Raw genomic sequence first — 25,412 nt, forward strand, 5'->3', positions numbered from 1 at the left:
AAGTTATAATTGGTATTGCAGTACTTTTTAAACAATATCTATTACAGGTAATCAATAAAAGTATGTTCCTGACCACAATTTTATATTAAAAAATATGTGCCAAGACCTTCTCATTCCCAATCTCCTTTACTGTGTCTCGTTTCCTTTTTCCTTATTTTGAAATGTCATCAGCGTGTGACTGAGATCAGAAAAGATGTTATACAGTTGGTACTTGATAATAAAGGGTTTCTACCTCTATAGTAGAGGCATTTCAAGAGCTAATTTGAACAAAGAAACTGATCTTTATGAAAATAGCATCTTTAAATGTTCTAGTGAAAAGTTAGGTTATACTCAGTAAATGACCATCCGGAAGACTATCCGGGCACCAAAAATGCAGCATTAAAATAAGGATTTGTTGTCATTAAGATGTAAAAAATAAATAAGTTTTGCTCTCCCATCTCAAAAAGGCTAATATATAGTTTTCAGCTTGTCAATGGCTTATCTTGGAGGCTCAGTATAAATGGCAGAATCAACACGAGTGGAAACTAAAATTTGTGCAAGTGAGGATCTGGTTTTTTTCTAAATGTTTATGACACTTACTACCTTGTGATTATTTTTTTAAAGCAAATATAGTGATTTAGAATTCCCTTTTCCTTTTAGAAACTTGGAATGTCTATTAAAATAGTTTTATATCCATTTCTGATCATGTTTGGCTTTTACCACCTGGAAACAACAGTGCTATACCTTTCAGACCTCTGTATTTTAAATGTGATTTTCCAAGAAATTTTCACTAATGGAATTTTTCAGATACCATTTTATAGAAACAGAAATGTATCTTTTAGCAACTGATTTGAAGAAAAAAAGCACCTTAAGCACGTGAGGAATTGCATTTATGTGAATAAAGCCTCTTCTGACTTTTGAGTTGAAAAATTTGGTCCTCAGTCCACATCATTCTACCAGGTGGTTCATTGGTGAGCTGAAACCTACTTCTTTTTAGGTGCTATTCTAGCAAAGACTGACTTGCCTCAGGTATTCTACTGATACTGCTTTTCTCATTAATCTTTGTTAAAAAGCCCAAGTAGCATGTGTTCCATGACCACAGAGTACTTGTCATATAAATGACTTTCATAAGGTACCTGATATGAAGTACACTATGTACATTTGAATTCATTTAAAACATATAGAAATTGTAAGAAATATAATGTGATCATTAATTGGAAGCAATGCTTTAATGTATACAGAGTTTATGTCAATATTGGATCCTGAATTCTTTAATGCTCAGTTGTACAGACTTCTATGCTACTATAAGGTAAAATCCTTAATTCTACTCGGTCAGTTGTGAATTAGTGCTGCTGCAAGCCAATTTCTTAACTCAAGACCTCTGTGTTAGTAATAGATGACAAGATAGCTGAAAGTACACACTGTTGACTTCAAGATCACAAAAGCTTTCCTGAGAATTATGTGGGTATAAAGAGTGGAGATCAAACTTTTAGCATAAGGCTGGAGTTGTTAACAGTTAAAACAAACTTTTTATGCATGGTAATGGAATAAATATGGAAATTGAAAAGGGAGGATGAACGCTGAATAAGAAGAAATGTAATTTTTACTGGGTTTTTTTTCCCCCTAATGTATAAACATCCTAAATTATTCAGACTATAAGGGGGTGGCGTATGAAATTATCTCTAAATCCATCCATATTATAGTTATGTGGAAGATATAAAAGCTGAAAGCAAACCCCATTAAAACAGTGGACTGAATACATTGTAATAGTTGCTAATCTATGGATTGGTTTAGTTTACATTCTTTTGTTCTTTCACTTCCCACTGTTAGATAGCAAAAAAATTGCAAAGGTTTTTGTAAAGTACTTGCATTACATCATCTAGAGAAACAGCTTAACTCTGCATGGTTCAAAATAGATTCAGTCAACCAATAACCTGTATTCTTCAGATGATTCTTAGATTTAGGTTAATTAATATATAATAAACTGTTCACTAAACTGTCAACTTGTTGACTGGGATATTCTGTAGTCTTTACTGGCCTGTTGCCAGATTTGTCCCAACAGTGGACCCTGAAGGGAAACTGGAAATGCTGTGTCCTGATGGCATAATGCAGGACTGTATACAGAATATAAGTCTCCTTCCTGGCCTGGCACCGAGCCAAGTCACTGCCACCTTTCCAGACCCCTGTCATATAAAATCTGTTTTGAGCCCTGCACAGTTTCAAATGATCTATGAAGTTTCATTGTAATATAGCTGCATTTTAGCCTTTCCTTATGTTCACATTCCTTTCAGGATGTCGTTCAGAAGAGGGGTTGTGGTTCTGAACTTTTTGGTACAGTCCTTGGTGTCTGACTGAACTTGTCTTTCAATTGCAATCCTGCTTACGGGTGGGAAATTGGTGGGCGGAGGATTTAGTGATGGAAATTACGTCCTACAACCAGACAACATACCTGGAAATAGATGATGAGGTTTTGTTGGTGGATTTTTTTGGGGAGGTTTTGCTATCAGAACAGAGCTTAAGGAAGAAAAAAAATATGCTTGACAGGTTGTTACCATTATTAAAGAAATATGGCTTTCTGAAAGCTGGTGCGCCACCTAAATGAGTACAACTTTCCTCATATCTGCTTAGTATCTTTTCCTGTTGATTCTTAATGGTACCTGATCTCATAAGAACTCACCAATTCATTACAGTATCATTCTCTGAGCACCAGCGTGTGCTGGGATTGGAAATACATTTCCCATGGTGTCCAGCCCATGCTGCAATACCAGGGAGAGTGATTCTTAAGTTGGTACAACACACCGTTTCTGTGGTGCTGAAGTTTGCTTTCCTGACCATACTTACCACTTGTTGGTCTGAGTCCCGTGATATTTCCCTCTTTGTCCTCTGAGAGACCCAGAATATTTTTAAATATTACATTCTATACCTTTATATATATCTTCTGTTAATCTCATGGTTAAAATTTCTGAAAGTATTGTTTTTCAGAATTTCTTCTCGATATCTAAAATTCTGCTGAATTTGTAAGCCAGGGATTTAGATAGTGACTTTTGTCCAAATCACTTGGTGAAATACCAGAAAGAGAAGTTAGAAGTCTAATCTTAAATTAAATATTTCTTAAATTATTTTTCCATAAATGGATAGCATAAGCTGTCAAGGCTCCTTGTTTTACCTGAGGAATGCTGTGCTTCTATGACAAATATATTGAATGGAGAGCATAGGAGCCAGTTGAAAAGTATTCAACTTTAAAATACTCTCAGATGAAGTTTAAAATATAAATGAACCACAGGGAAGGTTTTCAGGTGTTGTTACTCACCTTTAATTCATTCAGGTTTTGCATGATAAAGGTTTAATAAAAAGGAGGATACTTAAAATAGCTTAGAGTTCTCTAGATTGTGATAGAACATTATCTAATCTAAAACAGGTTATCTAATCTAGAACAGATCAAATTGATTTTGGTCTTTATAGGAGCTCAGATAGTCTTTGCCCAGACTGATTCTACAAATATTTACTCCCAAATGCAGTTTTTGCTATTGAGAACAATTAAGGAGATAAACCATTTACAGGACCAGGCCAGATGTCATTGGTGTCATACAGCAGAAGAGATACAGGTTGAACCCAGGGAGATGTATGGAAGGGACATATTTCCACCAGGAATAAGTGTGCCAGAGAGAATTCTTCCTTTTTACTCATGTTCCGGTCTCTCTCTAAGATCCTGTAATACATAGCTGGTAAAGGAAAGGTGGACAGACTTTGTCATGGTTTAGTGCTTGTTTATGTTAGAGTTGAAATGTGGTGAAGACTGGAGAAAAAGGCTGGAGAGGGACTTTTTACAAGGGCAGGCAGTGACAGGACAAGGGGGAATGGCTTTAAACTGAAAGAGGGGAGGTTTAGATTAGCTATTAGGAGGAAATTCTTCCCTGTGAGTGTGACAAGACACTGGCCCAGGCTGCCCAGAGCAGCTGTGGGTGCCCCATCCCTGGCAGGGCTCAAGGCCAGGCTGGACGGGGCTGGGAGCAGCCTGGGCTGGTGGGAGGTGTCTGTGGCAGGGGTGTGGGACTGGGTGGTCTTTAAGGTCCCTTCCAACCCAAACCAGTCTATGATTCTAAGACTGGTAAGCAGAAAACACCAAGTTTTGTCCCCTCCCACTCTATTGAACACCCCTAAATCCTTATAAATGTTACCTTCTGTACTGCCTTATATACTTGCCTTTGTATTAAATAACCTGCATCCAAAGAAAGAAGTGTCATAAATTGAGATTTATGTTGTAATTCTAACAGTATTCCCTGTCTTTAAATGGCTGGGAGGAAACATCAGACATTTCCTAATAACCTTGTGAAGAAAGCTCACCTCCATGTGAAAGCTGCTGTGATACAGTTGTCATTCTGAGCTAAGAGGTTACTCCACCCCCCCACTCCCACCCCCCCCCCCACCTTGTTTTGTTTTGTTTTTTTGGTTTTTTTTTTTTACTCTGTTCTTCTATCTAAGGACTTGTATTAAGTGCTGCAAAAATAAATTTATTAAAGTGATATTCTACTGCACTAATGGTGAAAGTTAACTTTCACTGCTCCCTGAAGGGGAAAGCATATCAGTAATTGAGATGTTCCCCTTGCTGTTTTGTGAACCTTGCGGTGGTGTTTGAAAGATGTTTTGAATTATTCAGTGTTCCTTGTTAGTTACGTTTCTCCTTGGTGTCTCTGTGTAGCTGATGTCATTTGTGGAGGTGAGATTTTTTTGTGTGTGTGGATAGAGCACAGATTTGTGAATTATAGCTCCATTTTTGTTTTTGTTACGTCTAAGAAGTAGCATTTAGAGGCCAACATTTTCTATTTGCCCACCTTTTAGGATATGAAATGTTTGGAAAACTTTAGAAAATTAAGATTATTTTGTTTGTTAAGCTTCCTACACTGACAGGAAAAAACTTACAGAACATTGCAGTAATACTGATGCTTGCAGTCCTTTAAGGTGGTTTAGTGCTAAGATCACAGAGAATTGTTAACAGGATAAGCATTCCTGTTCTGTTTTATTTAAAATTACTTCTATGTATAGGTACACCTATTCATGAAATTCCACTTGTTTACATTTCAGCCTTGAATGTGCATCCATAGAGACAACCTTTCATAAAAACAAAATGTACATACATACAAAACTAGAGATTTTATTTAAAACTTTTCTAGAGTTACCAGGTTTCTCTTACTGTAGTTTATCTTAAATTGCTAATAAAAACATAAATATGTTATATCAGTTTCTTAATCCTTCAGCTCTCTACTACAGAAACACCACTTCAATCAGCACAGATGTGCTAAGTGCTGTAGGACAAGCTGTAAGAACAGCTTATTCCGGCATAAGACCATATTATAATATAAATGTCATTAAAAAAGCTGTCATTTCGGTGAATATGATCCTGTTAGATTTTTATTAGTCCTTCAGCTTTGCATTCCCCATCTCACAGGCTAATGAATTCTCTTTTTAACTTTAAATAGCTATGTAGTGTTTATAACAGAGGTTAGATTTAAAATATTATTTTCTAATGTCATCAGTCAGTACCAGTCCCACTAAGGTGAACAGTAATACGGCCTCAAACTGATACGAAGCAACAGTGAATATACAATTACATTTGGAATTATCAGTTGCCTTGCTTGTTGCTGATTTCATCACAGATGCAGTGAATTCCAGCTTCATCAAGCAAAATGTGATTATATGCTTACAGACCTTAAGTAAAGAATCACGAAGGAACACTTTGTTCATCTTTCAAAAATGCTGAAAACATCCCTCTGTACGCTGAGATATTCTTCACTTCTGTGAAAACTTTCTGAGCACCTGAAGGACAAGGGCAGCTGCCCTAGGCTGGCTGAGCCACTGGAATACGTGGCAAAGGCCAAATTTTACCCTTAGACCTATCCCAGTATCTCCTTAGAAGACAAGAAATCATGCTGATCTGAAAGCTGAATGTTTCCCAGATGAGGAAAAAAAGCCACTATTGCCTCTTGGTAGACAAAAATATTTCTTGCAGTATGATTGAGCATATTCATCAATTCATACAAGACTGTTATAATTGAAAGTTTAAATCTAGCTTTGCAAGGTCACCTTGGTCCCTAATGGAGAATTGCCGCAGAAGCCAAGAGACTGAAAAACTATTCCCAGATTCTGCCACTGACCTGCTTTTGCAAATTATCTCACATTTTTCTTTCTTTTTTTTTAATTCGTATGTGTGGTGTTTTTACTGTATACTCTCTTGGAGGAAGGAATTGTGTTTTAATGCACTATATCCAGGCTTGGTTCGGACTCCCATCCTCTCTAAAGCACCAAGTGAGAATAAAAGGGGAAAGATTCAGACACATGAAGAGCTGTTTGCAGTTTGCATTAATGGTGAATAGAAAAAAATTTGCAAAATAGAAAAATGCATAAAATACATCTATTTGGCTAAAAATCTCAGTTGGGGTTCAAAGATAAATTCTCAAGTAAATGGTGTAAAGTAACTCCTTTGTATTAACATTTTGTAATAGCTGACATTGGCAGTCTGATTTTACTATTCTTTTTTGACCATAAATAGCACATATTTTTTTAACATTGTACATCTTGTTATTACATACTTTATTTCATTCCTAGTGAACTTTCTGTTCAGTTCATAGCTCTACCTAGAGTGATGACTTAGCTTTATTGACATGGTAATAATGTGAAGTTGTTGTGGAGAGCCATAGGAGTGCCACAGCTACAGATGTTACTGTAGATTGCCTAATGCCCTATGTGCAAGGTTAAGAGGTCCAATTCTGAATCAAACTCTTTTCATTCTTCCATGGTAAAACAAATCATGATACAAGAAATGAGCAGAAATTCGAAGCTTGAAGAAATTCTTTGATACTTTCGTATAATCGAACAGAAAAGGATCAGAGCTTTTGGGGCCAAAGCTAATAGAAAAAAACCCAAAACCTATGCACATATTTTTCAACTTAAGAAAAGTTGAAGCTACCCTTTATCCAGAGAGATGTAAATGAAGTTCTGAACAAAAATGCAGCTGTTCCATTGTATAAATGTCTCTACCACTGGCTATCATACCAAGACTTTAATCTGCAATCCTCATTAAAAAGTAAACGACAAACCATTATTAAGGCTCGTTTCCATGTGAGATGGCTGCATGGACCTCATTCAGTAATTCATAACGTGTCTTGTACGTGCTGCTTTTTATTTACCAAGGAACTATCATGACAGTTTTTCCCTTTGGCAGTAGGGTTACAGCTTCTGATACCTGCCTGACACTGGCATTTTAGATGTTTATCCTAGAGGAAAGATGTGTCCCAAAATGTTCTAGTATTGTAACTGCAACTGAATTCTGCTGGGCAGCTTTACAGAAGCCAGGTGCTACTGAGAAGAAGAAAAAAAAATAAAAAAATATTTTGTAAATTACACACTATTTTTATGAAACTAGAAAGTAGTTTTCCAATATTTGTGTCTCAAAGTCCTGAGGCTGCAGAGAACAATATTCCCATTCTATAATGGAAATACAAAAAAAAAAACTTCTCAGAAATGACATTTTCCTTCCTGAGACTTTTCCATTTATTTTTTTCTAAGACACCCTGTTTCAGGCTAAAATGAACTTTTTTTTAATGAAATATCATTATGTAACCAACTGACACAGGTTTATAGGCATTTTAGGGAAAGTATGTTTGACTACAAATATTTTTTGTAATTAATTCTGCATGCCTAAGAATAACTTCAAATCAGAGGGCAGGTTTTGATTATTATTTGTAGTCTTTTATGAAAGACCTTGGTTTGAAGATACCCATTGTGATAATTAACATCATCTCAGTTTTGTAAAGCACCTGTGTTGACCACAGACCTCCTGCACTTTCTACTTTACTCTTACTCTTGCAGCTGTGGGAAATAGAACAACTATGCCATTCCTTCCCAATTCTTACTTGTCTGATCTGATACTTGCAAACACACTCAAAAATATATGTATGTGACTATTGGCTATAGGTAGATCAATACAGAAAATCAGCAGAAAGCTTGCCATTTTGATAATGTCACCATTTTAACCACAAGCTCTTGTAAACAGATGAAGGAAGTAAAGCAGAAGACGTAGGATTTGAATATTAGAGTTGGCATTTCAGTTCAAATTAGAATTTCTGGGTAAGATTGCTTTGTTAGGAGACTGATGTACTTAGTAAATCAAAGGAACTTTTGAAGCGTGATTTGACACGAAGAGCAATGTGTTAATATTCTGATCTCACAAAGCAAAAAAATGTCAGCTATCAAAATGGTGTTGATTATATTTCACAGCTGCTTATGCTGATTCCAATGAAAAGAGTTGTGGGAAATTATTCCAAAGGATAAAACTGTCTGCGTTGGTACCTTTATAAACGTTTTAAACCATTAAAAACAAAAGGGTTGTCAAGAATAAAAACACTTAGATTGTGAATAATTTTTGAATTGAATATAGATAGATTATTTGTTATATTGTAATACAGATGCTTAATTATGGCAGTGATGAGCACTATAAAAAAAATTCTAAAAACTAATACGATGCACTTAAAATGATAATATAATTAAAATCTTGCGGAGATGAAGCCATCAGTCATGGTCTAGAGATAAAATTTGTGCATTTGAAACTACATTCTCTACTGATGTCTTCATTTAGATTGTAGTGAAGTATTCAGGGGTCATGAAACCGCCATTTGGGTACTGATAATATAAGAATAATTTCTGTGTGCTTTCCAAAAAATTGTAAGGATGCCTCAAGGTTTGAGTAGTCTTCACAGTGCCATATCTACTAAGCATTTTCATTTCATTACCATGGTGATACATAAATTCTGATGTGAAACAAAAATTGGGAAGTGTATCAGGCAGCAAGCAGTTTATAGTGCATACAGTTTTGGGAAGGAGGAAAAAAAGAGCAAAAATGTTTTCGCTCACTGGAGTATGAAACATCTAGTAATTATAAAAATCACAGTCTTAAGTTTAGGTTGCTCAGATAGTGTTCTTTAAAATAACAGTTGAGAAAGACCACTAATTTTATGTGGTTCTTTTTTCTCTTTGAATACTTAATATTGGGTTGTTTAAAAAGCCTATATAGGTGTTTTCATCTATAGGATCAACTCTTATAGCATCCATGGCACAATTTGTAACTAGGTAGATTCAGTTCTTCAATGAAATTATTAACAGACACAGAGAACAGGATGAATAATTCTTTTTCAATGCTGGAGGGACCTGCTAATGTGTAGCAGCATATTTGCTTCCGCCAGGTGTAACTGTGTGCATGTAACATGGCCCAAAATTAGAGAGTCATTTAATCAGCAGATTAGTTGATCTGTTGGCTGGTTTTGGTTTGGGCTTGCTGGTTTTTTCCTTACATCAATGAGAAATCTCTACTGAGAGAGAATAATGGAAACTCTATAATTACGAATTGAAACTGAAAACAGCTTCAGTCACGTATCCAGGTAATGATCTTGCCTAGAGGTTATCAATAATTTATGTGTTAAGGGAAATGCAGTTAGTAGATATGAATATATTTTAGGAATAATTAAGATATTATCATATCTTCTCTTAAAGATATGGATAAAGTCTGAAAAAAGGATGTTCGTGCTGGCAGGGTCAGGAAAGAAACATTATATTCAAATTGTAACAGCATTAAATGAAGATAGATTTTGAGAGAAGGGGAAAGGAAGGGAAAAAACTTCTCCTCTTGGCTGTGATCACTGACGAGATGAAATGGTGGGCAATATTGTGATGAAAGTCTGCATGTAGGATATGCAGAAGCTCCAAAAAAACTCTGAAAAAATGAGATTAACATTCTAAAAATATTACTGACTTCAGAAAATGTTCTCTTTAATCCTCGGGAAGCAGAAGAGTAGAGTCTGAAAAGTGAAGACAGAAATTCCTGTCTGTGCTCTGTGGAAACAAGAGCAGACGGACAAATTCAAAGAGCAGTCACGTCTGCCTTGTTATACGAGGCTCCTCTGCCTCCTGGTTTCTGTGTCCACTTTTTCTTGGCAAAGTAGGGCAAGAAGGTGTTGGTTACACCCAGAATTTATTACTCACATTTGTATTAATTAGAAGAATAGTTATGCTGTGTTTGCCCAAGGGGTCCATCTTGCTCAGAGTCCCACCAAGCAGGTGGGAGTTGTACCAGAATGGAGACCACATATGTGATAGCATTGTCCCAGTCTCCAGCTTTTCAACTAAATTATCTGGGCTAAACCCAATTATTTTATTCTTTGTTTATTTAATTTCACTTTTACCTCTTTTTTTAATGTTTTACATACTACCATCTCTGTATTATTTCCCAGAATGGTCCAGAGAGGATCCCTTTTTATTAAGCTCTCCGATGGAATTTTTCATTTTATGCCTTTCTCTTTTTCCTATCCCTGCTTCCTTTTTATTGATTACTTTTCTTCTAAATTAGGCAGACATTAGCATACTTACCCTAGCTGGATTTTATTTACATTTCTTTGATCTTCAGGCTTTCTTGAAAAACTGGTAGGAACTGGTTTCCAGTTAGTGTTGGAAGGTGAATTTATTACTTTGCTCATTATACCCAAGAGGAGTTTCTCTTTTATCTACCCTATCCCCCTCCGCTCTCTCCTCTTTTCTTTTCCGTACTTATTTTTATTTCGCTAGGCATTTGAAATTTCTGGTGACGTTACCCTGCATAAAAGTGATTTCTGTTACTAATATTTCAGTACATTCTGCTTTAACAGGGACTCAGAAGCTCACTAAGGAATATGTCAGTTCTTTTTGCTCACTGCAAGGGCTTCTGGGCGAATTAATGAGTTTAACACAATTATGCGGCTGTAATACACAAGCAGACGTGAACTGCTTAAGGGGTCTTAACATAATTGGCACGATTTCGGTGTCTAGGCATTGGTCACTCGTGCATTTTAGGTACCTTGGAGAATCTGAGACATGTGCGTGAAGTGGCAGAATTGACGTGGGACCTTTAGAAATCTGACCTTTGCTAAAGTGGCAGCTCTAGGCTTGGTAGGACACCCCGGGGCAGCTAAAATGTTACTAGTCTCATATATGTGTAGCCAGCTGAATTCCAGTCCAGATCTTTCATTTCATGTTCTTAACATGCTGTAACGCTTTGATGTGCAGTCTTAATTATCTGCCGTGTTGTGCACCAAAACCCAATTTTGGGAAAAACTCTCTTGTATTTTTGCCAGTATCTCCCAACGTACCTAAGAGCTGGGGTTATGTTGAAAGGTTGTGTTTGCCTGAAGTTTGATTTTTGCAGCCCATGTGGTATATATGCATTGTCTCAACCATTGCCAGAGAAGACGTGAAGCTTTCTAAAATCAAAAATAATTACTATTAATTTGACTGTTTTCAAAATCCTATTGTGTATACAGAGTTAAGCCTATTGAATACCAGTGTCTTTCTGGCCTTCCAGCTAATTGGGAAATTAAATAGTTGACACCTATCTTGGAAAATGAGCAAGATTTTAGTGTCTGCTTTGCTTTTATAAACTGTCTTAAGCCTGTGTTGTTAAATATCTGACTGGAGGAGTGGAGAGACAGGCTTTTGGTTGTTTCTTTTTAAGCAAATTTCAATTTGAACATTTTTTTAAAGACAAAATTCCCTGATTGTGGTGGAGTGGTGTATTTTCTTATTTGTATTGCATTTTTAGATGTCAGTGAATTTATATGCAAAATTTGAAAAACTAATTACAAATAACTAATACCATAATTATTTTCTATTTCTATATTAAGGGAGATTCTTCAAACCTGAACTGTTCAGCATTAAAACTAGAGGATAAAAATCCTCAATTTCCTATAATCCCTGAAGCAAATAAATCACTAGTAAACAGAAATTAAAGGATATAAGATAGGAATAACAAAAAAGGTCAGTTTAACCATCCCCCTGCTTCAAGACAAGATCAGCTATTCCTGATAGCTGCGTTTCCAATACACTCTGAAAATTCAAGATTTTTTAATGGCCTTCTCCAGCGCATCTTGTATTTATGAAAGTTTCCTTTCCAAATGTTTATTGAATTTTAAGCACTTTGTCTTCTTGTGTTAATAAATACATAGTTCCTTCTCATTGCAGCAATCTTACTCTTTAAAGACTAGTATGCTTCTTTGACCCTTTCCCTCACTAGACCAAATATATCCAATTATTTCCCCATATATTACATTTTTCAAGGCCTCTGGTCTTCCTCTTGTGTCTCGTCTGGACTCTAGTAGTCACTTTCAGTTTTCTTGCAGTTTTCAACCGAAAACTCAGTTTGCAGCTGAAGTGTTTTGAGCTGAGATATCCTGCTGGCAAGTACTGTCCCCCTCTAATATTTTTTTTTCCCATGTTGTCCCCAACCACCAGCCCTACAAAAGTATCACATTGAATACCATGTAAATGCCTAGAGAAAGTTTATAAGATGACTCTTTTTTTTCATTGCATTTGCTCTTAATGTTGGGAAAGGAAAAATATAATGGGGGCCAACCCCTTCAAATCTGATTCTGACTGTGATCTGATGATGATGCCACCTATGACTTTCTTTTGTGCTTTAGAGTGAGAACATGATTCCTTCTCCTGAAGATGAAGAAATCATAGAATTTTCTCAATGAAAATATAGACTTTTGTAACTCAGCTTTTATAACTAGCATGTGAATTTACTGCTGAAACTCAGCAGAAAATTATTTTAGAGATTTTAACAAAAAAGTCAATTATACAAGCGTTGAAAATAATGAAGATGATAAAACACTTTAGCCAAGCCCAGTGCTGTGCAAGTCATGACAAAAATTATATGAGCAATAAAATTAGTTTTCCCTTGGACTGTTTTACTTCCCTTCTGATAATAGCGATAAAGTCAGTTTGTGCTACTTGACAGACATTTCTTTTTATCTGTCTAGATGCAACAGAGGGCTTCCAGCTGAAAATAAAGCTTTGCTTTGAGGGATAAGTAGGATCTTTCTGACTTGCCTGCAGTTTCATTTCTAATAGTTGGGTGAGAAGACATTACTGGTGTTGCTCTAGACCAAATGGTACTCAGACTTGACAGTCTCGTCTTTGGTGTTTTATCTTCCCTACCCCTCTACCCTACCCCCCAAAAAACCCCAAACCAAATCATAACCCAAACCGATCTTGCATTATAAAATCCAGAAACATCTATCTCTTGGTGCTTCATTCATGTCCCTTACATATTTCCTAGTGGTACTGTTGAATTTGTTTCCTTTGTGGTCTTCTATGTTTAATAATAGAAAACAAGTACAAGGAATGGCAGATTTTAATTTCTCATAGACTTCAGTCTCCTCATTTGATTCTTAAATGTATTGAGTGCATGCTGTCATTGTAGTTGTACGCCTAGTTTTCTTCTGAGTGGATTATCTGGTGTTTAAAAACGTGACAATGCTGCAGCCTTTCCTTCACTGGATGAGATAACATGTCCTCTTTCTTTCAAGTTCCCTGCTGTTCCCAGGAAAATTGCCAGGAACTTTTGAGAGTTGTCCAGATTTGCTCAGAAACACCCCAGTAATTATTTAATTCATTGCTCAATAATACCTCTCCTCTATGGTATTGAGATATATATATATATGGTATATACTCAATATATGGTAGATAGATGTTTGGTCGTTGAGTCTTTTAAGTCATGCCTCCAAAAAAAGAGAGGCGGGGGCAGTGAAAAGGTTTTTCTGTACATTGTTTTTCTATTTAGTGTTAATACTTATAGAAAATTTGTTTCTCAAATATTACCTGAAATGGAAACAACTGTGTGATAGTAGCAAGAATATGTTCTGATTAATGACAAACATGTCAGCTTGGCTTCTAGAAATTTAAGTCAGAGGCTGCAAAATTTGCAGACAATTATTTCTGTTTCCTGTGTGTTTGAGGAGGGTGCAGAGGTGGAGGGAAAGTTCAGGCAGCTTTTTCACAATTGCAACTTTGCTAGCTATAGCTTCGGGTTTAGGCATCATTTTCCCATTATTGTTTTGGTGTGGAGAGATATGTGTGTCCTTGTATAGGTTCAGGCTTGCAGGATTGATTTAAAAAAAACAAAACCAAACAAAAAAAAAGGGGGGGGGGGGAAGAAGAACCAGTTCAGCTCATCCAGCAGAATTCATAGCCCTCTGGCATTTAATTAGGTGGCTCTGCAAACTATATTCAGGAAGGTTTTTATTTTTTCTGGGGTTTAGGTTATTTTTTTCCCCCACAGGCTTTTCATAAGGCTACTACATCTTTATTGGCTACATTGAATATGTGTCAATGGAGTTGTTTTTCATGCTGCATGAGTGCACTGATGCTGTGATCTGCTTTTGGCAACTATAAAATAGAAAACAGTAACATTAGTACAATAGAAGAGGAACAACGCAGGACACACAAGTGAGGGAGAACAGCTACCACATAGCTTGTCTCATATAAGAGTTATTAATAATGGTTCAGGATCCTCTCTGAGACTCTGAGATAGGTCAGATAAAAATGATAACCAATTTTGTGGCATGTGTGCATGATGTAAACTCCGCTTGGGCTTCTGCAATTAATAGCATCAAATACCAAAAATTACAGCAAAGTTTATGGGTTTAAAATTTAGAGTACAGAATACTATTGTATGCAGAAAATGAAAACTGTTTCATGAAGCTCTGAAAATAGATGTGTAAGGGAAACATTTTCTTTTTTTTTTTAATAGGTGCTTTGTTTGTTGGGGTTTTTGGCTTTTTTGTGGTTTTGTTTTTTTTTAAGTGAGGAAACAGCAGAAGACTGGGGTTAAAAATGAACTATCTAGTGGTAAATAACTCAACCTTGGTAAACCACAGAGGAAGCGTACCTAGTGTAAGAGCAGCATCTCATGAGGTTTTGTGCCCACACTACCAAAAAAGATGTTCTTTGGATGGGCAGAAAGAAAAAAAACAAGAGTCAAGCCAGCTGAAGTGGCCATCTCTTCTTACTATTTTTAAATGGAGACAAAGTTTGGAAGAGCGTCTACTGAAGAAGCACAAAACTAGTTTGAATTGTTTTCAGGTAATGTGCCAGTCACAAAATATCTTGGCTGTTGTAAGTAATATGATTAAACATAATCAACAACTGCATGTGGCTGTGTTTAAGAGATTAATGTTAGATATGTATGGCATATATCATTCCTAATTTGCACTAATGGTTTGGAAACTTGTTATGAATATGTTTTCAGAATTTTTGTTAGCACGAAGCCAAGTTTATTACATTTTAAAAGGCTAAGTCAGCTCTTATTGATGCTTTCTGCAGTGTCAGCATTTATAATTTAGAAGGTTTTGCTGAAAATCATGGAGTCTTCCTTGCAATATCTCAGATGAGAGTTCTGATAAGGGATAATTCATTTTAAATATAAATATGGCTATATTAATTTTTCAGTGCATATAGTAAGTGTTATGTAGTGTTATATTTCAAAGATTACAAGTGAAGTCTTATTTGCACTGCATTATATTCTTTCTTTTCCATATTTGGTTCAAAGCAAATAGAAAATAAAAATGTTGATGGTAAACAGCAATTAAGAAAGAAGCACGTTGACAGTCGCTGCAAAGTTTGCATGAGTGTGCAAGTTCTCACCATGTTTCAAGTTCACAGTTTGGAGTCCACATTAAACTGCATGATATAAAAATGTATTTGGAAAAGGTAAAGATACTACAGAGATGGTATCTCAATATTACCTGGTAAGAGCTTGGTTAAGTTCAAAGTCTTCTGTTGACTGCAGTGAAGCCAAATTTCAATAATAATCTCTAAATACAGTACTGGAATATTAATCTCTAAATACAGTACGGGAATATTTACTGCTAGCAGTGTTAGGGATTAATCTAACAGACTGTATATAATGCTATGTATATCTGCTTTCAGGAAATTTGTATAGTGAACTTATTTTCTCCTATTATGTTACTGCTCTGATTTATTAAATTTATTCTCATCAGTGCTGTTACTTGTAGACGGACAGTTGTAATTCATGGATATAATGATATCTTGTTCTAAGTTAACCTTCAAGCAGAAATCCTTTTAAACTTCAGAAGACAAAACTTCACTGTGCAAAAGAGTATAAAGCATTTTTTTAATGAGGAAAGGATTATATTATAGTTCTGGTGGCAGTGCTTGAGTGATAATAGTGAGTGGGTCATAACAATCATTTGCAATTCCATTCTTTTCAGAAGTTTCTCTTTTAAAGTTGAATGCAGTGCAGGCTTTAATAGAGGATTATTTTAAAGAATTCTTGTACTGTTAAAAATCAGAATAATCATTTATAAAATGAACTGGTTTGTACTTATTTGACAGTGTTAAGCAGAAAAATCAAAAACACTCTGGAAAATGCATTTTTTTCCCCCCACCTTTTTGTGCATTTCTCTTCATGAAAAATAAACTAAAATCAACAAATTCTACATATGATATATTTTTAAAATTACTTGTCATGTTCTCATGAAATAAAACAGAATTCTGTTTAAATGTGCTATGAGACACATGACTTTAAAACAAATATGTAAATTTTTGTCTTACCATCATTAGTGTGTGCTAGTGCAGGCAAAAATTTTTGGAGGCAAGTGGGTCAACCTGAGATAGATCTAAAATATAGTCATGCTTAACACAGAAAAATCTATAGATACTGGAATATAGGTAGATTTGCCATTACAGTATAAACAAGACAAACTTTATAATGCTATATGAATTTTCATATTATGATAGGTATGAAATTATTTGGAGAACCTCTGTAGCAGCTTGGTATTGACATTGTGTGTAGGTGATTGAGTCTTAGGAGGAGGGGAAAAGAGCAAAATAGGTTGGGCTCATATATTGCCTAATTGGAATTTGGAATGAATAGTCAAGAATTGTATTCATTAGGTGATGATAAATTGCAAGTTTAGGTAGCAAAGGCAGTCTGGATGATGAATCGCAAAAGGATCTTAAAAGATGGTGAGATAAAATGGCTGATGAAATTTAGCATGAATGATCGTAAAGCAGCATGCGTGGTGGCGGAGGCTGGGCTAACATTTTTATTTAAGTAGGTGGGCTCTGGGTACCTAAGACAGAGATCTTAGAGTCATGATAGTTCCTAGATAAGATCACCTCAGTAGTGCTAAAACAAAATCCAACAAACCCCCAAACCCTAAACCCCTTCTCTTATATTAGAAACAATTTGGAAAAGCAAAAAGCAAAGAAAAAGGCCAAAATGACCAGAAATGGAGTGAGAGGCAGGAGTTACCCTTTCAATGGGGTAACCCTCAGGCAAGAGGAAAGAGGGTTGTGGGGGATTTTCACCTCTTGAAGCAAATGATGGTGATGTGCAACATATGGGCAGCCTTGAGGGCAATGCACACAGCATGGGGCCATGTATCCCACCAGGCCATAGTCCAGAAGCTCTCTGAGCTTGTTACAATCAGCCAAGAACATCATCAGGTGCAACAGCCAGAACAGAGAGAGTCCTGCCCAGCCTACAACTACTAAGACACTCCATCCTCTAATTCATTCAAGTTAGCTTCTGGAGAGGGATGGGTGACGAAGGTACACACCTAGACAGAGCAGCTATGTTGTGTGAATAATTTTAGAGTAACAGGCGGTAGCATTGGGGGGTTTCACAGCACCAAAATTGAGAGGGAGGTGCTGATCTCTTCTCCCTGTTACCTAGTGTCAGGATGCATGGGAATGGTTTGAAGCTGTACTAAAGGAGATTTCGGACTAGATATTGGGAAGCTTTTCTTTACCAAGCAGGAATTCAAACACTGGAATAGTCTTCCTAGAGAGGTGAATAATGCCCCAAGCCTGTCAGGGTTTAAGAAACTTTTGGACAATGACTTTAATATAATTTGCTTTGACTTTTGATAAGTCCTGAATTGGTCAGGCAGTTGGACTAGATGGTCATTGTAGGTCCATTCCAGCTAAACATTATTCTGTTCTATTCTGGGTATTCCCATGCTACTTGGGGTGGAGGAAGGCCCCATTTCCAAATTTTGGTGTCTGAAGTGGTGCAGATTAAAGAATCGTGGTAGTGACCTTCCTCCGGTCTCCTTTCTGCTCATACAGGAGAGTGGGAGATGAGCTCCTAGAAAAGTCAGCCCACACAGCTGTAGAAACTGGGTAGGAATTGTCCTTTTTCCTCTTTTAGCTACTGTCGGATAGAGAATATTGGGGAGATGGCTGCTTGGTCCAACCAGTGTTGCTGTTCTTATGTTTTTACATTTGGTTAGGACATAGGCTCTTTGACAGATTGCTGAGGTTTTTTGGTTGGGTTCTGGTTTTGGCTGGGGTAGAGTTAATTTTATTTGTAATAGCTAGAATGGGGCTGTGTTTTGGTTTTGTGCTGGAAACGGCATTGATAACACAGGAATGTTTTTGTTACTGCTGAGCAGCGCTGACACCAAGCCAAGGGCTTTGCTGCCCCTCACCCCACCCCACCAGCGAGGGGGCTGGGGGGGCACAAGGAGCGGGGAGGGGACACGGCCGGCACAGCTGACCCCCCTGACCCAAGGGATGTTCCATACCATATGGCGTCATGCTCAGCATATAGAGCTGGGGGAAGAAGGAGGAAGGGGGGGACGCGGGGAGTGACGGCGTTTGTCTTCCCAAGTCCCCGCTGCGCGTGACGGAGCCCGGCTGCCCTGGGGATGGCTGAGCCCCTGCCTGCCTGTGGGAAGCGGTGGGTGAATCCCTTGGGTTGCTTTGCTTGTGTGCGCGGCTTTTGCTTTACCTGTTGAACTGTCTTTCTGTCAACACACGAGTTTTCTCACTTTTACCCCTCTGATTCTCTCCAACATCCCACTGTAGGGGGAGTGAGCGAGGGGCTGTGTTGGGCTTAGCTGCCAGCTGGGGTTAAACCACGAGAGCTTTTTAACAACCATGGATTTTATCATGGCTTATATACATGAGAATGGAAAATGAAGTTTTTTCCAGCTAGAGTAATTTTCTTATTAAAAATCATAATATTATTCAGTTTGCAGTGTGCTTTGAAGAGCCTGTGAGAAGCAAAAAAGGAGAAAGTGGTGAAAATGTTAGGTGAAAAAAGAAACTGTCCAACATAAACAGGCTCATCATATCTTAGAGAAGGTGTGCACACAGTCAGACCAGCCCTTTTTAAAGACTTCTGCCTAAGCTTTGTTTGGGAATGAACATGGCAGGCGATTGGATTTATTGCTTTGGGAACCTTGGTTAAAGAGGGATGAATCAAACTCTTCTCCCAGTGAAGTCCAGTCTGTGTTACTAAGATAGGGATGGCTACTCTTTGATGTTTGTCATGCCTTGTGGACTTGGATTGGCACCAGGGACTCATGCAACACCAAAGTGGTTTTTGTAATCCCTCATGAACCTCAGCAGGTATTTCACCTTCAGTACTGTGTGCTTTAATGGATAGAAGGTAAGCCTGGAAACAGTCTTTTAGATGCCCTCTTCCTATTATGTTGGGGTTTGCCTCTGAGCAAGAGAAATTGCTACCTCATTGATAGTCAAATGAGATTGCTTGTAATTGTGTTTCGTGATGAGTTTGAAGCCCTTCTCACCTTATCCCCATAGCCCTTTAGCACTGTGCATTGTCCAAAATCTGATGCTTAAACTTCCTTGAAGTCTGAGAACTCAGGGAAAGTCCTTCATTGACCAAAGGCCTCTCCTGAACCCTTTTACTGGTGAACCCAGCTTTTTCTTTCACAGATGCTATCATGATAGTAGCAATTTTGACTTAAAGATCTCATATGCTGTTTACATGTCGTATTTTATGTTCACTGTTCCAGTCTTTAATTCCCCTGAGGGGTCAGTATTCATCATAGAGAGTACTATGTCTTTAGCTTCAACTTAAGCTGAGTGCCTGCCATAAAAATTTTGTAGGGTATAATTTTAACGGGGGGGCAGAGGCAGGAATTAAATATCTTTCTTTTCATGTATCTTGCAATTGGTTGCATGCAGCTTGCTGTGCCACCAGTTGCATACAAAAAAATCTTTGTTGTTTTGAGGCTACTCTATTTGAGTTACATTTGAAAGCAGCTTGATGTAGTAGGTCTTTCCTTCTAGCTATTCCAGTTTGTTGAATGATACTGTCCCTTATTATGGGATTGAATGGAATTAAAAATGTATTCAATTTTTTAATGTGATTTTACTCTAATTAGATCGGGAAAGGAAACTACTATCTATAATTGTTTTACTGCATAAATCTTTCATGGCTTCACCAAACCCTTGTGGGAAGAAATACAGTCTTCCTTCCCCTTCTCTCCCTGAGTCTTCCCTTGCTGTCATCCTCTTCATCTTGACTTCTGGTTTTGTTCTTTGAAGTGCCAGAGTAGGGAGTTTCAAAAGCAAAGGATGAGAGACAATAAAAGCATCTTTCTTTTGTTTCACACAGACAAAGCACTTGTCTTCTGGAGACAAAAACTGCAACTCCCTTAGTAAGTGGTCTTAATCTCTATGATAGTGAGGTGATTAGTCATATAAATATTTCTGGACTACTATACTAAATGCACATAGGTCAGTACTACAGGAGACCTGGGTTAGCACCATTAAGAATGATGTGAAACATTTGGTAATTATAAATACCGTGCACCAAATGATTTTCTAAACACTTGTGTTCCTGTACCACTTTGTCACATACAGGTTGCTGGTGAACTTTAAGAACTGATTCTAGAAACCATATAGTAAAGGTAAGAAGTTGTAGCTGTGCCCTGTCCTTTTAGGGTACAAGAGTTCTGCTGAAGAGGTCAGAAGTGGTAGGGCTGGAGAGCAGCATTTTGTTTCGTGAAGCTCTTCTCTAATATCTGACTGCAGTCGAACTTGTACAAAAAGACAAGTTTAGCTTTTTAGATTACTAGGTTTAATAAAATCCCAAACAAAGAAATATTCCCAGACTAGAAAGAAAACACGATATAATTTTACACAAGCTTAGGAACATCAATAAGGAGTAGATGGGACTGCTGTGGATTGAATTGGAAACCGTCCTTTAGAATCCTGTCACTGTGGTAGATAAGCACCACATAAAATGTAGCTTTAATATTTGAAACCCAAAAACACTGCAGCTCAAAGAGTTATTATTAAGGGAGCTGGAGTATTGCTTTGCTAGCTTACTTGAAAGGGGTTTATAGATTCATATAATTCATATAACATTTCATAATTATATTCTTTGTGTTAAAAGTAAAATTAGCCTGCAAAACACTCAGAAGAGACATTTGGAGGTTTATAGTTAATGTTTATTTGCCTAAAAGAGTGTCTTGCTGGACGTCCTTGTCTAGTGTGAACTGTAGCAGAAGCAAAGCTGGTACTTACTTTCAAGTTTCTCGTATCTGTCTTCCTCAGGACAGAGTTTCCAGTGTGTGAAACTGGGAAAAGTGTGATACCAAATCACTGTATGATACTGGAGACTGTGTCTAGAAAAGCTGAAGGACAAGTTCATACAAACTATGGCAAAAAGGATCGCAGAGATGTACTCAAGTAGAAAGAGGTCGCTGCTCTGCTTCTCCTGCCCCACCCCGGTCCAGAGATGTCCTTTTCATTCCAATACAGAATAAGACTCCAGATCAAACCCTGAAAAATTCCATGAAATACAATTATTTGTGGTCATCTAAATGCTGAGTAGGGTTTGGAAATGAGGTCACAGGAATGAGCACGCTTCTTTCCTCATATAGGGCTTCCATGGAGTTGTATGTATCCCTTGTCATACTTCAGGTAACTTCTATGGAAAACAAAATGTGTTCACAAAACAGGGTGGACTTCAACAGTGCTGCAGTAATGAAGCAGATGTCTAAGATCCCTAAATAATGGCTGAGCGGTATATGCCTTCAATAATATAATTGGAGGGATTTGAAGCAAGTTACGTACTGTAATCACCGGGATTTGCACGTTGTGATGGTGTTTTGATCATTCAGATAGTTTTACAAATCTGTTTTGTTTAGTGTAGTCAAATTACACTAACCAAAATATGTCTGTGAATACACTATGGTGAGCTTTTAGGGAAAAAAATATATATTGTGTATATATATATATAATAATACATATATTATTTAATATATAATACACATAAATATGTGTATACATATATTATTTAATATATAATACACATAAATATGTGTAAAAATACACATATAAAACAATGCACTACCATGGTACGTGTATACTTTCTGGAGGTTGGATTGATGCCCTTAAATCATATTTTTTTTTCTGAAACTTCAATAGTTTTTGCAACTAAAATCTTAGATGTGGCATTTGTAGGAAAGCAATTTGCTAAGAACGTAATGGGGCTAATAAAGCAGCAGTAGCTCATCCTTCTGATTCCTGACTCAATCTTTTGTTTATACTTTTAGAAACAGTGAGCAAACAATGTGCCATCTTGTGGCTTCTGCAGCCGCTGCACTTCGTTTAACAGAGGATGGTCAAGCGTTAGCTGAAATATTTTGCATGGCCTTTCTTTTTAACTGATGAGTTGTATGCAATCTCTGGTTGAGAGAAGAAGTGGGAAGCGGGATTCTTTTTGGAGAGGAAAAATGTTGTATGCCACTGGAAATGTATTGAGGTGAAGCGCAGGAATTGAGGTGTTTCTTTTATTTTTCTCCCTTCCCCCTATTTTTCCACCAGATAATGTCGTCCTTGAAGCAATTTGCTATAATTGTTCTTCACTTATCTAAATGTAATGCTCTTTGCAACAGCGAAGTCGGCTTCTGTTTGCGTATTCTACTCATACTTCATAATTAAAACAATTAACATGCTGGCTGCTTGCCTTTTAGATGGAAGCTTTTAGCAGTGTATTAAACAGGTCACAGCTTAACTGGGTGCATTGTTTTACTTTGCTAGCTTCAGTACAGGCAATCAAATATGTTATTTTTCTATCGTCAACAATGTAGCAATGATCAGGTTTTACCTGGATTATGGTGGAAAAAAACGTAAAAATGACAAAAAACACCAAAATATTTTGCACCCTAGGTGATACTTTTAAGAAAAACCTTGTCCTCCTTATGTTTCGTTTTGTGGCATGTATTGACAGTTTACCTATGCAAAACTGTGAAAAGTAATATTTTATGAAGAATTAAAGTGTCTTTAAACATAAACATCAAGTTACAGCCAATAAGGCTCTGCTGCAGTGTCCAGATGGATACCTCTGAGCCACAGCAGCAGAAAATGTGGCAAAGAATGGGGCATTTGTGTGGGTAGGAGTTAAGTCACAGATCAATTCTTGTATTAAAAAATATGCCAGACCTCTTTCTGCTGAGTCACCTGCTGCTTCCAAGAGAAGGAATGAGAGGAGAGGGCTCCCTTTGCTGTGATACCATCTGCAGTGGTAGTGAGGATTGCAGAGAGCACGGAAGTAACGCTAAAAAAGCAAAAGAGGATGGTAGATCCATGGAAGGAAGCAAAGCATGTGCCTTTCCAGGGTTTTTGTTCCATATGGCTGCCTCAGAGGCCCCAGTGACAGAGACAATGACCAGAAATACTGCTAGGGGGTCCAAGACCAGAACCACAGTGATGACGCTGCAGTTCTGGGAGATCATAATCTCTTCTAATTTAAAGCACTTCCTTTTAGAAGAAATGGCGTGCCTGACACTGGTATTTTTTTCCCTTTTGAGATGAGTAAAACCAGCATGCATCAGGTATCTGAGGGATAATGGTGCTAAAGTCATAGACCACGCTGATAACTGAAAGGACTTAATAATTTTGTTGTCTTTTATACAGCACCTTGCACATTTCCTCTCTGCTCAATCTTACTTTAGGTTTCACCTGTACAGATTGGTGTGATTCACAGATGAGCAATGTAAACCAGCTTTGACCAAGTCATTGAGTACTTGCATCCCTTCTTCAGTGTAAAAATTAACAGATAACATAGGGGAAGTAAAACAACTGCATTATGAGCAGGCACAGAGACTTTAGAATTCCCATATAAGCTATAGATCTATTAACCCTTGAAATGTCTGCAACTGGCAATGATTTATTTTCTTATCAAGGTTTATTTGCATTTTACTTGCTTCATCTACAGAACAGTCAAGGTTGGAAGGGGCCTCTGGAGATCATCTAGTCCAACTCCCTGCTAAAGCAGGTTGTGCGGGGTTGTGTCCAGGTGGGTTCTGAGTGTCTCCAGAGCAGAAGACTCCGCAGCCTCTCTGGGCAGCCTGTGCCAGGGCTCTGTCACCCTCACAGTAAAGATTTTTTTCCTCATATTCAGATAGAATATGTTGTGTTTCAATGTGTGCCCGTTGCCCCTTGTCCTGTCGCTGGGCACCACTGAAAAGAGCCTGGCCCCGTCCTCCTGACACCCATCCTTGAGATATTTGTATACGTAACACCTTAATGCCAACATTTTCTTGGTATTGTAATATAACTAAACAAGCCCTGCTTATCCGTACTTAGCTGTATGATAGAACCTCATGAAAAAGAGGTACGTGGTGATGTCTTTAAATGTTATCCAGATGAAGTCACTAACCTTCCTGTTTGCTAAAGCTACAACCTCTCTTGTTTGAGTGTTTGGGAAAGTTTGAAATTCATCGTTTAACTGCCCTTCTTGAGGAAACCCTCTTGGACCATAGACTTTCGCTGTCTTCCTAAATATTTACCTACTTCAGGATTTCTTTTTATGAAAGGGTTGTCTGACAGGGTTATGATGGAACAACTGTGGCAGGATATGGAGAATTCAAACTTCATCGACTCTGCAGCAAGTTTAGAGTCTCATTGCTTGAAATACATACAAAATGTCAAATAAGACCTGAAGATTCCAATATATTCATACTTCGGAGAATGATCCTGTTATGTCAGATCAGAAGTATGAAAGACCAGGATAAAGAAATCCTTTCTCTCTGTCTGCACAAATACTTTTTAGAACTCTGAACTGTCTCATATTCAAAGAGAAAGCAAGTTGTGCATTTCCAGTCATTCAAGCTATTGCGCAAGCACTGGCCAAGTCAGAGCACAGTTGGATCTATCTTGGTTTTAGCCAGAATTTGGGACTGAGATTACTTGACTCTGTCTGATGATTTGACACCTTTGTGTGACTCATTCCTTCAGACAGATTCTTTTTGCACATGTTTCTAATCAGATATCACTTCATTATTGCTGAACAAGAAGATTGTAAGCTTTTAGATATTAATCTTGGAAAACCAGCAGCATGATTTGGCCTTTATGAGCAAATGCAATTTCTCTTTAATCTCTGTAATGAAACGAAATACAGAGATTATTTGCAACACATGCTTCAGTGTGATACTCTAACATTTGGAAAAATGTTCTGTCCCGGTTGTCATAATTTCACCTTTGAAATTTTAAAAATGAGTCACAAATACTGGGCAATGGAAAAGCAAACTTTCTTATACAAAGAACTCCAAAATACAAAGTGCAGAAAATTGTATGGAATGAATTTGTGAAGGATTAGAAAGTATTTGAGATCCAGTTCAGGAATTTGTAGCCCAGATCAGCCTCCTAAACCAGAAAGAAAGTAGAAGGACAAATACTTCTATGAGCATGACATATTGCGGGGGGGGGAAAAGGGTAAGGGAAAAGAAAATTAAGTTAAAATAAAGCAGCAAACTGAGTGGAGAGTATTTTAATAGGAA

The 25,412-nt window shown here is 37.3% G+C and overlaps 1 protein-coding gene across 13 annotated transcripts in view; it reads left to right on the forward strand.

The window, feature by feature from the left end:
* Window positions 1-25,412, forward strand: part of DLG2 (discs large MAGUK scaffold protein 2) — a 1,049,324-nt gene that overhangs the window by 534,095 nt on the left and 489,817 nt on the right. The window contains exon 1 of one of the 13 annotated variants that reach the window (XM_037377343.1): window positions 14,639-14,922. The exons of the other annotated variants lie outside the window; for them this stretch is intronic. Within the exon in view, the coding sequence (XP_037233240.1) occupies window positions 14,674-14,922 (249 nt within the window). The 5' untranslated portion in view covers window positions 14,639-14,673. Of the gene's footprint in view, window positions 1-14,638; window positions 14,923-25,412 lie in introns of those variants that run through there. 13 annotated transcript variants of the gene reach the window in all.

Source organism: Falco rusticolus, chromosome 2 (genome assembly GCF_015220075.1).
Source record: "Falco rusticolus isolate bFalRus1 chromosome 2, bFalRus1.pri, whole genome shotgun sequence".
NCBI classification, from domain to species: Eukaryota; Metazoa; Chordata; class Aves; order Falconiformes; family Falconidae; genus Falco; species Falco rusticolus.